Source organism: Lepisma saccharinum, chromosome 21 (assembly GCF_977018435.1).
Source record: "Lepisma saccharinum chromosome 21, izLepSacc3.1, whole genome shotgun sequence".
In the NCBI taxonomy this organism is placed as follows: domain Eukaryota; kingdom Metazoa; phylum Arthropoda; class Insecta; order Zygentoma; family Lepismatidae; genus Lepisma; species Lepisma saccharinum.
In genome coordinates, this window is record NC_139249.1 from 63,421,332 (window position 1) to 63,441,209 (window position 19,878).

General features: G+C 35.8%; 1 protein-coding gene across 2 annotated transcripts in view; it reads left to right on the plus strand.

The window, feature by feature from the left end:
• The window catches only part of LOC146004350 (uncharacterized), a 124,593-nt gene that overhangs the window by 68,529 nt on the left and 36,186 nt on the right, over nt 1-19,878 (plus strand). For both annotated transcript variants that reach the window (XM_083143138.1, XM_083143139.1), the window contains exon 2: nt 10,498-10,764. In XM_083143138.1, coding sequence (XP_082999264.1) covers nt 10,498-10,764 — 267 coding nt within the window. The remainder of the gene's footprint in view (nt 1-10,497; nt 10,765-19,878) is intronic.

A 19,878-nucleotide genomic window follows, 5' to 3' on the forward strand; every position in this document is an offset into this window, starting at 1 on the left:
GGGTTAAAACAGACCCATGCCCTCGCCGGGACTCGAACCCGACACCTCCGGATCAAAGAGAGTTGAGTCGACCACCCAACACGCTCGGCTACCGAGGCCGGCATAAAACTGTTAGGTTGGCCTAAATACATAGCCTACTTTTCAATAAAAAAATTAATTGTTATCTAAAAAACAAATGAGCAAACACAAAAGACATAAAAAGACTTTGATACATTTTCTAAACGTTTTTCATATTACATTTCATTTGCATGAGGAATATAATAGCTGCTTACAAACTGCTATACGAAGACGTAATTTTTATTTTTTAAAAAGGGAGGGAGTGAGTCATTCATTAATTTATTTCAGTGATCAGAGCCCCCCCCCAATAATTTTGACAAGTCGGCGCCACTGTCCATGTCAATTGTTCTCAGTAACTGGGTTTGAATTGTGTTATTTCTCGTCGCTTTTCTTACAGACAAACAATATTCTTTGAAGCTGTACCGCTAAGGAGAACAGATATAAAAATGGAGCGTAGGCGGTATTCAAAAGTTTTGGAGAAATTTTACACAGAAATTGGGAACCCCTTAATAAAAGCATCTTAATTTGCCCGTGCTGAGAGGTTAACTAAAGAAGTAGGGAGAATACATTTGAATTAGGCCATTCATTACGTAAGTAATATTAGAGCAACTGATTTTTATTATTATTTTGTAACTTTTCTTTTTGTTCATTTGCAATTGTTTTTCATTATACGTACAGGCATTACACGAGCGAGGAAGCTTAATGTTGTTTGAAAAAATTGATAAGAACTTTTTTGGCCAATTTTAAATATCTGAAGATTAATTAAGAATTGAATTTAAAACCTCTTTACCTACACTATATTTAAATTTCATGACGATCGAATGACAAGTTTTTTATTTATAGAACTTCAAAGAGAGCGGCCGTTTGGAAAACACGAAATGACAAAAAGGCATAGTCTAACAAAGATTATCATAGCTTAACGCAGAACTAAATAAGCTAAATTTTGATGTAAGTCGTTTCTGTCAGGCGCGTCGCCAGATAATGTTCGCATGAGCACGTGAACACTCTCATATATGTCTTAAATTACGTGCATATTAAATGCACACACACACACACACACATATTTATTTTAAAAAAATACTATGTTTGATGTACGAGTATATACACACAATTTACTCTAACACGACTTCTTTCACGTCTGATCACTTTTCTAAATAGTTGGTAACACTGACTCCTACGGTGTTCCACGGAGGTCGTTGAACACAATTGCTGTGCGTGTTGCATAGAGCTGACAGCTAAGAGGCTGTTGGCCACTACACCCCGAAGATGGGCCGTGTCCGGATTGGCAAGCGCTCCGTCCCGTTGTCTCCCGTTGCTCTAGCGTGCCGTCGAAGTCACGTCCAAGTCGTCCGAATCTACATGTCCCCTTGTAGTACGGTTGTCACTTTTCCCGCCAGGTGTCAGCCCGAACTTCACCCACCGCGCTCTGGGGCGCAGGCGCACCGCACGGAAGCAGAAGGGAGACGCCAAACAAAAATCACAATGATTTCCACCCATTTACTACTCATATTAAAAATGTAACATGCTATTTCATCATTTACAATTTTTCTACATTCAGTATTATCGATAAAATGTTAAAGTATCACTGAGTTTTACATCGTCTAATCAGAAAATGTTGTCTGGACAAAGTGAAAGTTGGAATATGGCTGCCAAGCGCAGGGTCACAGTGAGTTCAAGCGTGCATCTGTCGCGCCTCTCTGCTCTCCCCTCCGACTCCACGTCTGCCGCGAATTCGGACAACGGACGTTGGCTGAGTCCCCGGATGGAACGGTGGTCTAGGTGACATCTGCTGCCGATTCGGACGCGGCCATGTTCACTTCGCTGTGCGAACACTGATGCAAGCGACAATACTTCTTACATTCGACACCAGCGTGCAACAAATACAAGGCATGTCTAGGGGGACTCGAAAAGGTCTGTGCTACATAGTTGCAAACTTTAACGAGAATTCGCTAAACCTGGCGGATGTTATGCAAATGAAAGCGCATGTGTAGTGTGAGTTCTTGAGCCACTTGGGCAAATCAGCAAGTAGTCTTGTTCGCTATAGATACATTTAAAAGTATTATATCAATATATGATCTAAAAGAGAATTGTTAAAGTTAATCTTTCTTCATCGCACAGTACTTGTAATTGATCCATTCACCCGAGATCAAGGGGAGATCCTTGTGGTAGAATATTGTCCATGTCAATTGTTTTCAGTAACTGGGTTTGAATTGAGTTATTTCACGTCGCTTTTCTTACATTTCTGGCTAATCGCGATCATGGCGATGAATGATGATGTGATGAGATAGAAGAAAAGACAATCACAAACATATACTGAGCACACAATACATGTCCTACAGAGAATTACTGGCTGCAGGTCCAGACGCCAGAGCTCGTTAGTCTGCAAAATTCAGTCCAGGATGTACTACGTGGGAGGGAGGTTGACATTTGAGTGTACTACGTGGATGGGTTACCCCTTATACCTCTCAGTAACTGGATGTATAAGCCTATATAGCAGGACAAAGAAATAGAGATGAATAGGGAGAGGGGGAGGGAGAGAGAGAGAAAGAGAGAGAGAGAGGGGGGGGCTTACTTTTTGAAACTCTGTCTAGCTTAGAAAACGAAACTTGCAAAGTTTCTAGGGAATAACTGGGGCTACAATCTGTTTACAAAACTTTACTCTTTAATGAGTGGTTGAATACGCTGTATTAAATTTAGAGATTTTCAGCTGAACGTTTTACAGCCTATAGACACTTTCCAGGACTGGACTTACCCCTTGAGCGTAATATCATTCATGAGTTTCAAAGTTACAGACGAAAAAACGACCTTTTCTTCGTTATATGCCGCAGATTCTGTTGAGGATAAATAGCCGCATTGATATAATCTCGTTTATAAACTTAACAAAATTCAAATTATGAAATACCATTTTTGAAAGTTCAGCTTTGCTACTCTATTGCACATTAAGAATCAATTGCCTTTGAGAATATTTTATATGGATTCGTGTATTTCTCCTTATACTCTATGACTTTCTCTGCGAAAGCTACAGTCACGAAAACGTTCATGAAAATGTCTCTGATAGGAAATTTCAATGTAGTGTCAGCAATCTCGATTTGTATTCGCGTGTGGATATTTTAACTGAAGCAGTGAAGGTTGTATGTTTATTCCTAAAATCAACACAAATATGCTTTATTTGCAGACGTTCAGGATGATGTAACAAGAAATCGGGTGGGTTTTGGGAAATGTGCATATCTTCTTGTTAGACCAGAAACTGTTTGACTCGTCCGTACCTTTCATTTGATATATTACATGACTATATTAGGAAAACTTGTGATTTGACCTTTTTGGGTCACAATAAACTTTTACCTGCATGGAATGACAGGCACCCAAGCTAAATCCATCCTAGTATTTCTGTCTGACATATGACTTATTGATTTAGCATGGGTGCCTGTCATTCCATGCAGGTAAAAGTTTATTTTAAAGCCTTTTTGCTTCTTGGCTGGTCTACTATTATGGTAAATATTATTTCAAAAACATTGTTTTTTTAAAAATTCTTACAAGTAATTATTATTATTATTATTATAAATCCAATGCCTCGTATATTTGTCTACAAGGTTAATTTGATATTCACGTTGTTTGAGGTTGTTGCACTCATTTTTAGCTGAAGTCGCTGGCAATATATTGTAAACACAAATAATGAATATTAAACCGGATGCAGTGGATAAAACTTTCACTTGATTACACTTGAGGTTAAAAAAAATTAACTTTGATATCCATCTCGTTTAGCATGGATTTAATACCGCTTTTTTTCTTGTTCGTCTTCAATTTTGATGATTAGGGCCCTGGACTTTATGTCCTATAAAACTGTAAAATATGTATGTAATTATGTCATATAAATTGGAAAATATGTCATGAAAAATTACATATATGTCAGAAAAATGCAGAAATATTCCCAGTAAAGTCAAAAATATTCCCAACAGTACTCTCGAATTTCTCCCATACCCGATAGAGTAGAGTTGGGGCTGTAATGTACCGAATGCTATTTTTACTTTTGACTGATTTTTGTGAAAAGCGAAAAAGGCAAACAAATGAGAACGAAACTTCTTTACTTCCCGTGCAACAATGAGAAAGAACATTTTCCTCGATAATGTTTGCATGGCTATCAATTGTCGGCGGGATAAAAAAGTGGGGTATTATTTTTTCTGTACTAAGAAAACACGGCACCTTTCTTTCTCCGTAATTTCCATATCCTGCCTCCGACAATATGAACTATCCGTTGTGCTAAAGCTACGAAGAAAAAAATATGGAAAACCGATATGTGCGAGAGAAGTACGAAATTATACAGAAATATGTCTTATTACAACAAAATTGAAGAAATATATTGTAATAACGCGAAATTGGTGAAATTTGTCAAAATATGCTTTGTCAAGTTTGTCTATTTCAGCTGATTTTCATCAGATATGTAAAGATCTCACCCCAATATTAGATCCGAAGCCAAATGAAAAATACGTTATAACATAAAGTCCCGGGCCCTATTGATGATGGTTAAAAAATGCACAAACGGTCAGAAGGATACGTGGAGACAAACCGTTCACCTCTATCTTGACTGCCCTTTTCTCCTGTCGTTTGCTTTTAAGGTACGAAGTCGGTTCTTCTGATGATTGTTAAGAAGCTCTTCCCAGCTTTGTTGCTATTTTCGATTCTGTTCTTGTTTATGATCCCAAAGACAAACTGAAGGAAATGGTGAGAGACAATTGGGTACACTTACCTTTGTCGGTGGCGGAAAAATTGCATTTCTTGTATTTGTATTCCTTTTTCATCTTTCTCTTTGTATTATTATTACAATTAAGCCATACAGTATTTCCTTCAAAACAGAGGCGCAACCACAAATTTTTGACTGGGGGCAAGTAAAAAAAAAAAAAAAATACCAATAATAATAATAATAGTTTATTTTAAGTGTTGAGCACAGTATGAAACCTAATACAGCACTAAGTCAAATACAAAAGTACAAAGTTACACGAATAAAATACATAAGCTGCAGAATAACATAACAAGTTAGCACATTTACACTTCAAGTTACAGTTTTCAATGAGATCTATTATATCTCTGATACTAATAATTGTTTATTGTTATATAATATTGTGCAATTAACTGTGTATTGTTCTAATAATAATAATAATCATATTTATTGAAGTCATGATAACGATTAAACAACCATTATGTTATACAAAATTAAAAAATTGAATACATTATTATGAAATAAAACAGTGGATCCTACAATCTTATAGATCAACATAAATTCAAATTGTAGGTTTCAACAAGATCAGCTACTAAACCTCTTGCCTTGTTTAGGCATGTGAGAATTTAGATATACCTATGTGAATATCTGGGAATTTTATAAGCTATATTTTTCAAAAAGTATTCACTGTCAACTTGGAAATTTAATATCTTCTCTACAAAATTTAACCTTTTCATTTTTCTTCTTTCTTCTAAGGAAAACATATTCAACTGTGATAACCATTCAGAGTAATGTTGGTCATAGTATTTTTTTTTAAACTTTGTGCATAATAACCTGATAAAAAGTTTTTGAACTGATTCAACTTTTTGAAGGTGACTGGTTGCAGTCAGAAACCATAATTCATTTGCATATTCAAGAATAGGACGAACTATCGTTTTATACAGGAATATTAAGGTATCTTCCTTTTTAAAAACTTTCCATGAGAAAAATATATAACCAAGCATTCTCTTTGCTCTTTTGCAAATTTCTGAAATGTGCTCATCAAATATGAGAGAGGAGTCTATTACTATTCCTAAGTCTTTATGACTGTCACACACTTGGATTTTATTTTCATAAATAAAATAGTTGGAGACTATATAATGAACTTTCTTAGTACATCTTAAAACTTTACACTTTTTCAAGTTAATTTCCATTTCATTAATCTTGCACCAATATGTCATTCTATCGAGATCAGCCTGAAGTTGAGCGACATCATTATTTGTTAAAATACTCTTAAAAATTTTTATATCATCTGCATATAGTAAACATGTGCTAGATTTAAAACATAATGTAACATCATTGATAAAAACAGCGAACAGAATTGGGCCGAGTGGCGACCCTTGAGGTACTCCACAAAGTATTTCTTGTTTAGAAGAATTTGTTTCACCAATCTTAACAGAGAAACTTCTATTTACTAAAAAGTTGGAAAACCATTTCAGAAATCGTGGTGATAATCCCATTTGGTCGAGTTTGTAAATTAATAACTGATGGCTGACACTATCAAAGGCTTTAGCCAAGTCAATAAATAAAATATCGGTCTGGGATTGCTTCCTAATGTTAGATTTAAGAGAGTCTATTAAAACCAATAAATTTGTGATAGTAGACCTTTTTCTAAAAAATCCATGCTGATTTCCATCAATATATTGTTTAAAAGAAAAAGACAAATAGTCAGCAATTATGTGTTCAAAAACCTTTGCCATGGAATTTAATATAGTAATTGGTCTATAATTATTAAGATCATTGGCTTTCCCATCTTTGTTTTTAGTTACAGGTACAATAAACACATTTTTCCAGATATCTGGAAATATTCCAGAAGTAAGTGACATGTTGTAAATTTTAGTTAACAATGGTACAAAAACATCTTTGTTTGCTTTCAAAATAAAATTAGGTATGCCATCAGGACCTATTGAAGACCTGCCTTTTAGTTTGTTAATTGTATCACTTACATCCTTTTCCAATATAACAGGTACATCAATTAAGTTGGTGTATGAATGAAGAATAATATTTTTAAAATTTACATGACTTCTTTTTGAGAAAGATTTGTGAAAAAGCTCACTAAAAGCATTAGCAATATCATATTCATTGAACAGTACATCATTATCATAAATAATTTCAGTGATAGTATTTTCTCTCTTCTTTCTATTAAAGTGAAACCAAAAAGCATTCTTGTCACCATTAACATTGTTTTCTAAGGAGGAGTAGTATTGCTCCTTTACATTAGAATATTCCTTTTTAACATCTTTCCTTAATTGGGAATAAGTAGTGTAATATACACACTTATTTGTAAGTTTAAATTTATCATGATACCTTCTCTTTTTATTGATCATTCTCTTTAGTTTCCTTGACATCCAAGGCAGTTGATTGTTTGTTCTTTTAACTTTTGAAGGAATATTGTTTTTTAATATTGCATACACATTTCTAGTCAGTTCCATAACAGATTGTTGTACATCATTAGATATTTCAACCATATATGGTAAATGCAACAATTCATTATAAACATTCACATAATCACCTCTGGGGAAATTAAGACATCTATAAATATTATTTTCCCTTGTATCTATATTGTCTTTTTTAGACCTATCCAATTCAAAATAAAATGAAAACGGTGGATGAAACTTATCAATTTTAGATAAAGGATGTTCATTAAAACTAATGTTACAAGTGGAAATGTTAGTAAGTAGAAGATCTAAAACATTAAAAGGCAGTGAAGGGTCATACGATACATTGTGCTGAATTAGATTAATAATAATAATAATATTCAAAGTTTATCCAATACATATATACAACACATATTATTTAAATACATTACAGAAAACAAATACTTATATAACAAAAATTATTAGATCCAATTTTTGCAACTGAAAACAATATTGATTTAATAGGGCGCAAATAATTTCACTTCTATAATTTAGATCGCTCGGCGTCCATGGCCCCCAGCTACGGCTCTGAACTTGACAATATTGAGAAAAGCAGGCACTGCAAGCGAAGCGAGCAAGAAAGTTTTACGAAATGTAGCCTATTATTATTTGCATAAAATTTGAAATTGAGGGAGGCAATTGCTCCTCTGTGCCTCCCTGCAGGTGCCCTTGGCCGTCAACGTTTGCCTTCCTAGAATTGACTCCCGTCGAAGGTTTGGGGGGGGGGGCAATGTCCCCCTGTGGTTGTGCCACTGCCTTCAAACAATAATAATGTTTTTTCTTTATTGATTTAGTTGGTGTTCAAGTCCACTTTATGCACAGTGAGGTTAATCGGGACTGGATCTACAGTTTAAAGTGGGATCCGAACCACTATGTGCCTCCACCGAGTATCGAACCCGGGACCTGTGATTACAGGGCGACGAGGATACCACTGCGCCATCGGGGAGGCCACAATAATGGAATTAATAGCTTGATGCTCTGCCTTTTCTAGATTTTTAACTTGTTTCGAATGTCTTAGAATATATTTCCTATCGGTTACTCTCTCTCATTGAATGATCTTTCTCTTTCTCTATCTTGTTGCCGTCTTTAATCTTTTTCCCTCTCTCTAACTCTGCTTTTCCCTCTCTATCTCCTATTTTCCAATATTTCGTTTTTCTCTCATTTCATTTCAATTTGTTTCTCTATCCCTCCCTTATTTCTTTTATTTATCTCTTTCTCGGGCGTCTTTTCTCTCTATTTATGTTTTTACTTGTATCTCTTTCTCTCTCTCCCAAGTTTCGTTTCTTTCATTATTTTTCTCTCACTTACTCGTTGATTTCTGCTCTTCTCTCTCTCTCTCTCTCTCTCTCTCTTTCCCTCTCTCTCTCATAAATATGGCATCACTTAATTTTTAATCTATGCAGGGTCCTACTTCAGAACACAGAAACTCCACCTCGAAACCACTTCTAAATGTAATGGTGGTAAATATGGACTTGCAGGCCTACTCATAATGCTAGAATATTTAAAAAAATTACCATCTATAATTTATGGGACACCATTCTTCATTATACTGAATGGAACGTATACTCTCCATTTTTTATCTACGTTACAAATGCTCAATGTGGCCCACCTTTGCATATACAGTAGCTCCCTATATCAGGGCTGGATTAACACAACGGGATATCGAGTAAAATCAAACTGTGCTCTTTCTCCCTTAGAAGAGCATAAAGATATCTTCGCCGTTCACCCTTGCCGTAAAACAGTCTATTGTTCATATTATTATTTCAAACTCATCACATGCAAGTTTTTCTTGATTGACAATAAAATTACTCCGAAAATATCAAGCTTTATTTTTTGTTCCTAGATGACAGCACAGTTTGCGTGATGTTTATTGATTGAAAAAAATACAAACAAAGCTACATAGTTGATCATTGTTTTCTACATTTTGTAGTACAGTAATTACATTTTAAACCACATGAGAAAAATACAATGTACGATTGATTTGATAGTAATAATCATTTTCAATTTGAATTCAACTCTTCCAAATGGACAACTTTCACATATATTCATAATGAAAATTGCTGTTATTGTGGAATGAGAGGTATTAATAACACACTCCTTCATTATTTCTCAAAGAAATTACCACTTACCTGCACTTGACCAGAGTTCATGGCAATAGAAGAGGGAAATATGCAATATATTTGTATCTTCAATGATGGAATTTAAACTTACTTTGTTTACTCTGGTGTAGTCTCTCGATCGGTCTAACCTTTTTTGTAAAGGTGTAAGGGGACAGTGTTTTTTAACCAATGCGCCTTACTAATGAAATTCCACCACCCTATCCGTTGTCCCAGCTAGCCCCTGGTCTCTATCACTTTCAATCAGTGCCACAACCGTATTAATATAGTTGGGGAGTTTATAGGGGAATGGGCGCACAAAGACAGTATCTTTCACGAATCCCTGGTAACAAAATGTCCCATTGGGTTAAATCCGGTGAACGTGGTGGCCGTCGCCCCATTATTGCAGCTTCTGCATACTTTACGAGTTGTGGCAAGTTATTCATTGACAGACCTGCAAACCACATTTACTACACGCGAGCGGATATCTTCACAGAAACGTGAAAAGTTTGGCGTTCTCTCGGTGTAAGAATTATCACTATGTTTTTCGTAGTACGAGGGGCGTACAATGGGTTTGTGTCATGACTCGCTTCTGGTTATGTCTGATGAAACAAATTCTGTAGTATTACTCATGTATCCTTTCGTAGCATTCATACCATTTTAACTGACCACTTCGGATTAGAAAATATAAGTTTCCGTTGGGTGCCTCCAATGTTGACAGATGCTCAAAAACACGGCAGGTGTAACCACAGCGGCTATCCAACCTTGTGGTTTCAAAAGCTTACAATATCCACCTTATTACCCATATCTGGCCCCAAAGGACTACTACCTGTTTCCTAAACTAAAGGAAGAGCTCCTTGGTAAGCAATTTAACAATGATTTTGATGTCATGAACGCTGTTAAGGGTGTTTACAGGAGCAAGACAGAACATTTTATTCAACTGCAATTGCAGCGTTAGAAAAACGATGGCGTAAGTGTTTGGCACTTGCAGGGGACCATGTCGAAAAGCGATGGAAGAAATTTCTCGATACCACCTCTGGAAGTGGGTCAAGGCAGGAACTTATTGTACGCCCTTCGTATATCAGACGTAACATTTTTTTTTTGTAAATATTTCACACATTTCTGAAATTGAATTGACAGTTGTAATTGAGCGAGTCGGTTTCTTTGCTTGCAGATGCCCCAGCGCACAGGACAATGCTCTCTGAACACCCTCGACTATCTGGTGATCATGGCCTCCGTGGGCTGCCTCGTGGTGCTGGCCATGCTACTACTTCGGACGTCGTGGCAGGAGGCGCAGTACTGGAAGATGATCTGCCTCGTCATGGGACTCCTGTTCGCCTTCCTCCTCGCCTTCTTCTACTGCACCTACAGGGTCAGCACCTGCTTCAACAGGAAGGCCAGGGGATTCTCCTACCAGCCGCCAATGCAACAGCCTGTACAGGTAGGTGCTTCACGAAGAAAACAATATGTTGCATCGAGTGCCCATTGAATTACTAATTTAACTGTGCGTTCTCCACTTTCCCCTTAATCTTCTTGCACACTTACTTAAATCGTATACATGTATGACCACAAGGGGCGTATATTCAGGGCTACCTAGGCCATGGGCGTCCGGAAAGGGGGGGCAAGGGGGGGCCATGAAAGTCAACCAAAAGATATGTATTTAACACATATAATTTCATTTTAGCCACAATAATGTGTGTTAATTATTGCATGAACACCATAAATTCAAATTTAAACAATGTTTTTTAGGGAACAACACTATTCTTGGGGAATATTTGCCTTCGTTTGGCCCCCCCTGGAAAAAAATACCTTCCTTGCCCCTCCCTGGAAAAAATCCTGCGGACGTCCATGACCTAGGCTATCTACGAAGCCCTAGGCTCAGATACCAAACTACAAAAGATAAATCGAATAGAAACTGTGCTTTTCAATAAGAAGGCGATAGTACTTCAGGAGTTGGCAACCTGATTTTAGGAGTTGGTATCCTGATTTCTTAGGAGTTGGCAATCTTGAGATTTGCCTAAAATGAGAGAAGAAAGGAGTACCTGATCAAATAAACTTTATAAAATGTTCCATTTTATTTTCACATGCAGGCCACATAAATATTTGATAGTTTTTTTTATAAATAAGCACGAAGTATTTTCCTTCCTTACTTAGCTGCTGTTGCATATTTATTTATGAGGTATATGTATTTTTAATCACAATGTCATATCACTTCAAAATCCTAAAAAGGTGAACGATAAAGCTCCTCTCCCCAATTTTTTTGTCTACTCGAACACTACGGTATGGTGAGATAATCCAGGTTTTGATCCCAGTAGACACCACTGACCACGTTTCATGCTAGAATTTTTCTTTAGACAACAAAATACAAAGGAGAGTTTCGTCAAAGTCAACAAGAGCTCTTTTGGCATATTCTACACACTTAAAAACAGTCGCGTGGATCTACTACCGGATAACTGTACCACACCCATAAAAGCCCCCACTGCTAATAAGATTTAAAATATATAGAAACTCATAATGTCCCATTATATTATATTATAAATATATTATATTTACATACTAACCGTCGCCGCCTTGTCCCGGGTTCGATACTCGGTGGAGGCACTTAGTGGTTCGTATTCTACTTTAAACTGTAGGTCAAGTTCCGATGAGCCTTACTGTGCATAAAGTGGACTTAAAACACCAAATCAGTCAATCAATCAATTTACATACTAGCAGGTTTACAATGAAATAACAAAATGCAGCGAATGTTTAGTTACAAGATTCAAAATGTTTGTGCCTAAGCTACTTCTACAAATTTAGAATTTTGGTACAGCTGTAACCATTGGTAAGAATTTTGTAGCTAAACTAACTGTAATAAATGCTTCGTCACTTTCGTAAAGCCTACAGATTAGAAAAAAACTTGCTTTGTCGCCATACAGTTTTGTGAAAACTTATAGACTATTCTTAGAATTAGCCATGCACGTCATTATTATTCCATGGTTAAATTTATATAATAGTAGGGACGAAGTTAATTAAGCAAGAACTTAAAAATGAATTATTCAGGAGCCATCATCAAGGTCTTGCAAAGTTCTTACTTGTTATAGAAGTTCCAGAAGTTAACGTGGCTTGCGAATTTCACGTTGGAGGATGTAAAAGTGTTGTAGCAAGGCTTGTCCACCATGCCAGATTGCCGAGCAGCGTGCTTTTCATCTTCTGTTCACTAATGCGAACTTCCATGTCATTCCCTTGACTTTCTCAAGCATTTCCCGCAGTCTGGCGGGGAAACAAAAGACTGATCGAAGTTCTCGCTAACCGGCTAACCTAGTCAAGAAGTGTAGGAAGAATGGTGGCAGCTGCAAAGACGGAAACAAAAGAAGTGCGTTAGTACAGAGAAGTTTTGAGATTATGTTTCTAAAATGCGCTCATGCAGGAGTAAAAGGGGACGGAATGCTAGGCGAAATTCAATATTCGAGGTGAAGTTGAAAAAAGTTACCGAGAAAAACGCAGAGGCGTGCAGATTTTAGGCTGTTCGTTACACCCGCGCATTACAAAGGAAAAAGGTAACATTCTGGATGTACTATATAATTGTAACTTAAAACACGTATTTTTGTAGTCTTGTAGCTGAATTTTGGCATTTTTTAAATGATAATTTGCAAAATATCAGTTGCCATGTTTATTTACAGTTTAATGATAATGACACTATTTACTCTTTAACATGATTAGAGTGATTAGAGAAATTTAAGGGTGTTTAACGGATTACATGTTACATTTCCTTTCATACATATATTTTTCTTCCTTGCTTTTCCTTTCGTAGAGCCTAATAAACACCATTAAATGATTAAGGGGGTTCTAAAGCCATGCTAAAGCATAGACCCAAATTTCTAAGGGTAACCGTACAACTAATATAGATTCGGTAAGGAAGAAATTTTCCGATATAAAAGATTGTTTTATTCACTAGAACATGTGAACCTTATAATTCTGTTACGATTGAAGGGATTTAAGTAAATAACAGAAAATATAAGGTCTCCGTCATGTTCAAACTGCTCCGTACAGATGGCGCTGAAGTGGGAGTTTTGTTAATACCGGTGCATTTTCTTTCTTTTACAACTAGTATGGAAAATTTCGTGGTGAAACAAAGATCACATGTTCTTCCCGCAAGCATCTGAAATACTATGTGAAAAAATGGAAACATTTCGTACCTTCAGAGAGTAGTGCCTATCATTAAAACTTTTGAAGTGGCGTTTCGTCGCAATATACTCCGTGGTGCAGATTTAGCATACACTGTTGCCAATATTTCATTCCGTGTTGTCTAACGATATGATCAATGCAAGTTATTGAAAGAGTAAAAATGAAACCAAGCTACCAGAGGATATCGAATTCCGTACATATACGAGAACAAGGGAGCAAATATTCCACGGAGGATGTTAAAAATCTGAACAAGCTCGAAGGTAAGTCTTAATATTTAATTGCTTGTTGCTTAATATTATCCATCAAAGGCAAAATGTTTGAAATATAGGCAAAATGAATAATTTATTTACATGTTGAAGAAATATCTTCTGATGTAATATCGGTGAGAACATCGCTTGACATTGCATGACTTTTTTAACTTCCAAACGAATTTGATAATTCTTTGTAAATGTAAAATCAGAATAGGATGTTATATTTTACGTTAGGCATAATCCTAATAACTACCGTTTTCAGATCATTACTATAGCATAAAATATACGTAGCTTAATATGGATTATATCTGATATCATTAAATCAATATTGCATAAAATGCTCTATTTTCATTCCTGTAAGTTAATTTCCAAACCTACGAAACTCGTGCTATTCACATGTACAACATCGGAATGTTTATTACAAATCAGTAGTTTGTTTAAATGTTTTGTACTTTTCCCTTGTACATGGTTGAAACGAGTACTTGCTGGCCTATATTCTACAAGAGTTTGTCTCTTTTTATTTTTGAAGCAGCTCGCAAATATTCATATGTATTAAGTAGGTCAGGCTAAGTTAGGTTTGATTCGAATAGATGTAATGTGAGATCCCTGAATGTTGCAAGTTTCGGACACAGTTCTGTTATCTTCCTTTACAGAAACACGTCAGAAAACCGGTTTTGTAAACTGTATGAAGCTCTTCTGTTTTCTTGTCCTTTTATAATTTAGGACGGCTCATAATGAGAGTGCATTTCGTCCAATAACTTGATGCTGTATATATTTAAAGTGTAAAAGTACACCCGAACAGTTATGAGACTAAAATCTTACCGTCTATCGAGTACAAGTCTGTATGTTTACTGAGAATTTCAAAATGAGTACCGGTATAGATAAATGTTCCCATACTTGCAAGTACAAGGGCAATAATTTAATTGTGAATGACACAGAGCTTCATAGAAATCATAATTTGTCCTGATTTTGCTACGTATATTTGGTTCAATATCAGATTGGATTTCAATAGCCGTTTGTACTAAATAGTTTACTTCAAATACCAGTAAGTTTGAAGCTTGACTAGTTTTTCTCTCAGACCTATGACTGATTGATTTTGCATGGATGCCTATTATTAACATTCCATGCAGATAAAAGTTTTTTTAAGCTTTTTTGCTTCTTGGCTGGTCTACTATAATAATTCAATAAAAATATAGTAGGAACTGAATTTGCATTTCATAATGTATTTCTGTTAATTTACCTCCAACTTCTGCTCCTTGGAACAATGATGATGAATAATGATTTGATAAAATGGATGATTGGAACAAAGATAATGATTAAATACATACATGAAACCATGATTCGAACCTGGAGGAACCTCACTCCATATAGCGTTGCAATCATCACTCTACTATGAAAATATTTCTAACAATTATTTTGCTAATTTCTGTTTTAGGCTCATCATATTTAACATTCATTATAAAGTTAGATCATTGAAGTGAGCTCATATCGTGACGATATGACGATATCGTTAAGCATTATAGTGCAAATTGGATCCATTATTTTCAAATCCATTTACTCAACATCCGTAAGTTCCATTATTAACTCAACTTGTCTAAGGTTGTAACAATGTAATATCAATACTTTTTAAACATGTTTTGTAAGTTCATAGTCTCATATACGATGTTAAAACTATTTTTATTTGTTCCTTTTGCAGATGAGCATTTGAGAAACTAATCGAAGTGTCTTCTACCAATAGTAAAGAGCACTATTGAAATTTGTACAAAAGGACAATAGGTTTGACCGACAATGGCAGTTGCGTACCATGGCAGTTGGTGTATAAGCTTCTACGGAATGTACTGTAAATCAACAAAGTGGACTGTTTGAACTTTACATGGAAGAGTATATACATTTTTGCTTGCTAGCGTAGACACTTGATTGAATGGTGATGATTTACTAGAAATCAAGAGTCCAAAATATGCTCAAGAATTTATGTTTCAAGCCTTAATAATATCTGATAGCAAGTGGTCATCAATTGTAAATTGTATATTAGGGGAAACAGGAGGAAAAAAAAACAGTGCCAGGGGTGTGACTTACTTGTCTTCTCTTGTCTGTCAAGCATTGGTACGCATTCATTGATATTCTTGCAAGTTTAAATTTTTAGAGGTATTTTCAAAAATCCTAAGGAAATAAATTTCTTCCTGAATACGATGATGATTTGCAAAAAGCATATCTCCCAAACAGTGGCGGCAATTAGGGGGAGGGGCAGATGGCCCCCACTTTTACCCCAATACTATACAAAACCTCATCCACCAGTGGAAATTAAAGTTTTGGAACCCAATAGCCAACACTGCTCTCAGAGAACGCAGAGGTACGATAAAGAAAAATAATAAATATGCATTGAAACAACAACGTAAATATGATTTTATATATCCCGAAAGTCTAGTTTTAGTATTCCCTGTAAACAATTATTTTGTAAGCTATTGAACTTCTATTCTAATGGTATTTATTACTGTATTGTATCTTCCCTCGAAATACGTTTTTTAAATCTTCTTTATACACAGAAAGGCTAATTGGGACTGGACCTACAGTTTAAAGTGGAATCCAAACCACTATATACAGTCACCGGCAATAAAAATGGGACACCTATATTCTGGAATACCTGCATCCCTGCAATGCGTTATGTGTGTTGCCTAACTCAACGGCAGTGACAGAACTTGCCATTACATCACTCATCGCCGTAGATTTAGACAACACACAAGACGCATTGCAGAGAAGGGAGACTTTCAGGATCTAGTTGTCCCATTTTTATTTGACGATCACTGTACACTCACCGTCTATCGAACCTGGGACTCCTGTATTACAAGGCGATTACGTTACCACTTTGCCAAGGGGGAGGCTCAACTTCCCTCGCAATTCATACTAATATGTTGCTGAACTCGATGATATATCAGCAGTGTTTGAATAGTTACTCTTTAAAAGTAACTCCGAGTTAATCACTTGAGAAAGTAATTCGCATATAATTACTGTTATTACTGTTCTTTAGAAAGTACTTGACATAGTTATTATTACAGTTACTTTATTCTAGATTTCTTTCATCTCGTAAGACGTTGTTCGGATCATGAGTTGCAAGCGCGATGTCCTTATCACCACCGATGACCACTAAATGCTAAGCATTAAGTTTCATGAAATTATAACTTATTTCTTACATTTCATGTACAAACATTGAGGCAATAAAATTCACAGTAAACTTCTGTTACAAAGCAATGACGATTAACATTTCATTTCATTTTGTTGAGCAAACCAAATATTTTTTAGAATTTTTGTTGAACTACGTATAAAATTACTGTCCATGAGGATTGTTGGAGATTATGTATGTAGTCTTATATGGTATGTGTTCTAATAAAAATAAACTTGGGATACATCCTGGCTCTTGACGAAAAAAAATACAAAATTGTCCTCATGGTCTCGAGATTTTAATAATCATCAATTGATGGATTGATTGATTTGCTTTATTTTACTTCGCTTTTTGTGTCAGTCACTTTTAGCTAGTTTACGATGATAGAGATGAGTGGATATGATGAAATCGATGAATGGACACTCACGAACATGCATGCCCAGGCCAGGATTCGAAACCGGGGCCCCTGGCGTCGTTGCGCGATGTGCTAACCACTCTTTTTTTTTTATTCCATTTTAGTCAACAGTTACAGTAACTCTTTACAATTCTTACAGATATGTTATTCAAGTATTACATTTAGAAAGTTGGCATAGTGTAATTTCTTATAACCTAACGACATTTGTTGATATTCTTGTCTTATAGTTACTCCAAAGTCCAAGTAATTATAATTTTTCCCCCACAGGAAATACAAACATTAAGTATTGTGCTATAAGCCACTGAACTGATTGTTGCTTTGTGCTTGGAAACAAGTGGAACTCTGGTAAAATAATGTCTTTAACTGATACCTGGTTTGGTGAAATACGACAAATTCTACTTAGCATTGTTCTTAATTTTGACCAAGCTGTGGCTGCTTTCTTACATTCTGTTATCTTATGGGTAATCGAATCTGGTGCTTGGCAATCATAGCAATTTGGAGAATTACTAAAACCATATTTGTGACATCTATCCGCCGTTACAATAACTTGTTGGATCACTTTGTACCAAATAGATGATGCCTTGTTCGTTAGGTGTTTCGCCGTTACATTGTTCCATATTTGTTTCCAATTACATTGTGGATTTTCTCTTTCAATTCTAACGGTTGTTATATTTGCGCTAAGTTGCTCTCGGTAAATCTGTTTAACAGAAGGACAATCATAAGTTTGTTTCACAGTTTTGTAAAATGTATGTATAACGTACTCAGTATAAAACGCTAATTCTCTGGGTATAACTTTTATATCCATTGGTGCTGTTAATGGTACTTCTTTTAACATTGTAATTATTATGCGCTGCGTGGTGGATTCAGTTGGAGAAAATATCGCTGAAAGACCGCTTTGGATAAATAAAGCTTTTGATTGTATCGCCACACTCTTTAGGTTCATACCTCCCCTCTTTTCCGGGAGGTATAGTTCACTCATAGCCACACGGAACACTGAGTCATGCCAGAGAAATTTACCAACCTGTTGATTTACCCTGGCTGTTTGCTTCACGGACAAGGTCAATGTCTTGGATAGGTACCAAAGCTTCGATAGAGCGTAAATATTTACGTATCTCACTCTCGATTTCAAACAAAGAAACCTGAGTTGATTTGCACGTAAAGTATATATCACTTTTTCGGTTACTAACCGACTATTATGCTCAATGGTGTCACTAATATTTGCATAAAATTGTATACCTAGAATTTTTACTTTCTGTACTACACGTACACTAGTGTTATTACTAAACAAATTGTTGACTCCCAAAGGTAACAAAAACGTTTTGTTTACATTTAGCTTTGCGCCAGAGACATTTTCGAAATATTTCAAGTATTGTTGGGCATTCTCCAAATCCCTTTCGCTATTTAAAAATAATGTAATGTCGTCCATAAAACTACTAACTTGTATCGTTGTTGACATGACAGAAATGCCTTCATTTATTTCTTTTATTCTTTTAAGTAAGGGAACCAGTGTTAATACATATAATGCACTACTAAGTGGACTTCCTTGTAAAACCCCTCTTTTCATTTGGAAAGTTTTCGTGAAACACCCATTAATTTTTAATTTTAACTGAATGTCTCCGTACAAAATTTGTATCCATTTTATAAAGGTGTCTCCAAAACCAAAAGCCTTTAAAACACTGTACATATAGTTATGACTAACTCTATCATAAGCCTGTGAGAAATCCACTGATAAAATTGCGATGCTAGCTTGCTGGTTTTGTGTTGTAATGATTACGTCACGTATGGCTTGTAATAAATGATGAATCGTTCTTTGAGGATTACATGCATATTGGGTGTCCCCTATTAGTTTATGCATGTAAGGAAATAGGCGGGTATTTAAGCATCTGCTAATGATCTTAATGTCACTACTTAGAATTGTAATCGGGCGGTAGTCAGAAACCACTTTGGGTTTCAGTTTTTTTGGAATAAAAACCATTATTCCTGTTCGACTTGAGGACCCTAATTTCCCACTCTGTAATACCTCATTAACCCATTGCGTGAAAACATCTCCAAAGAGATTCTAAAAGGTTTGGTAAAAGTCTGAGGGCAGGCCATCCTCTGCCGTTGATTTATTTCTGGCCGCTTTGAAAACTGCATTTCTTACTTCGGTATTCGTAAAGGGTTTACTAATTTCCGTTCGCTCTTCTTCTGTTAGTCTTTCTGTCACTTGGTTTGTGAAGTCCCACTCTGTTTCTAAGGGATTGTAAGCTTGACCCATTAAGTTTAAATAATACTGTAAAAATATGTTCTGAATTACTCTAGGATTAGTTGTGTCCTGTCCCGTAGCGTCTGTTATCTCTGTTATTAGGTGACTTTTAACGTGTCTATGCTCTTGTAAAATATGATATAAATTTGCCTCTTCGTCATTATCCAAGGGTAACTTTTTGCTTTTGATTTTTACGATACTTCTCTTTTTTCGGTGTAAAGAAAGTAATTTTGATTTCATCTCGTTAATTTAAGGCTTATTTACATGACCTTGTAAAGCTTGACTTTGTAAGTCGTGTAACACGGCATAATAGAAATTAT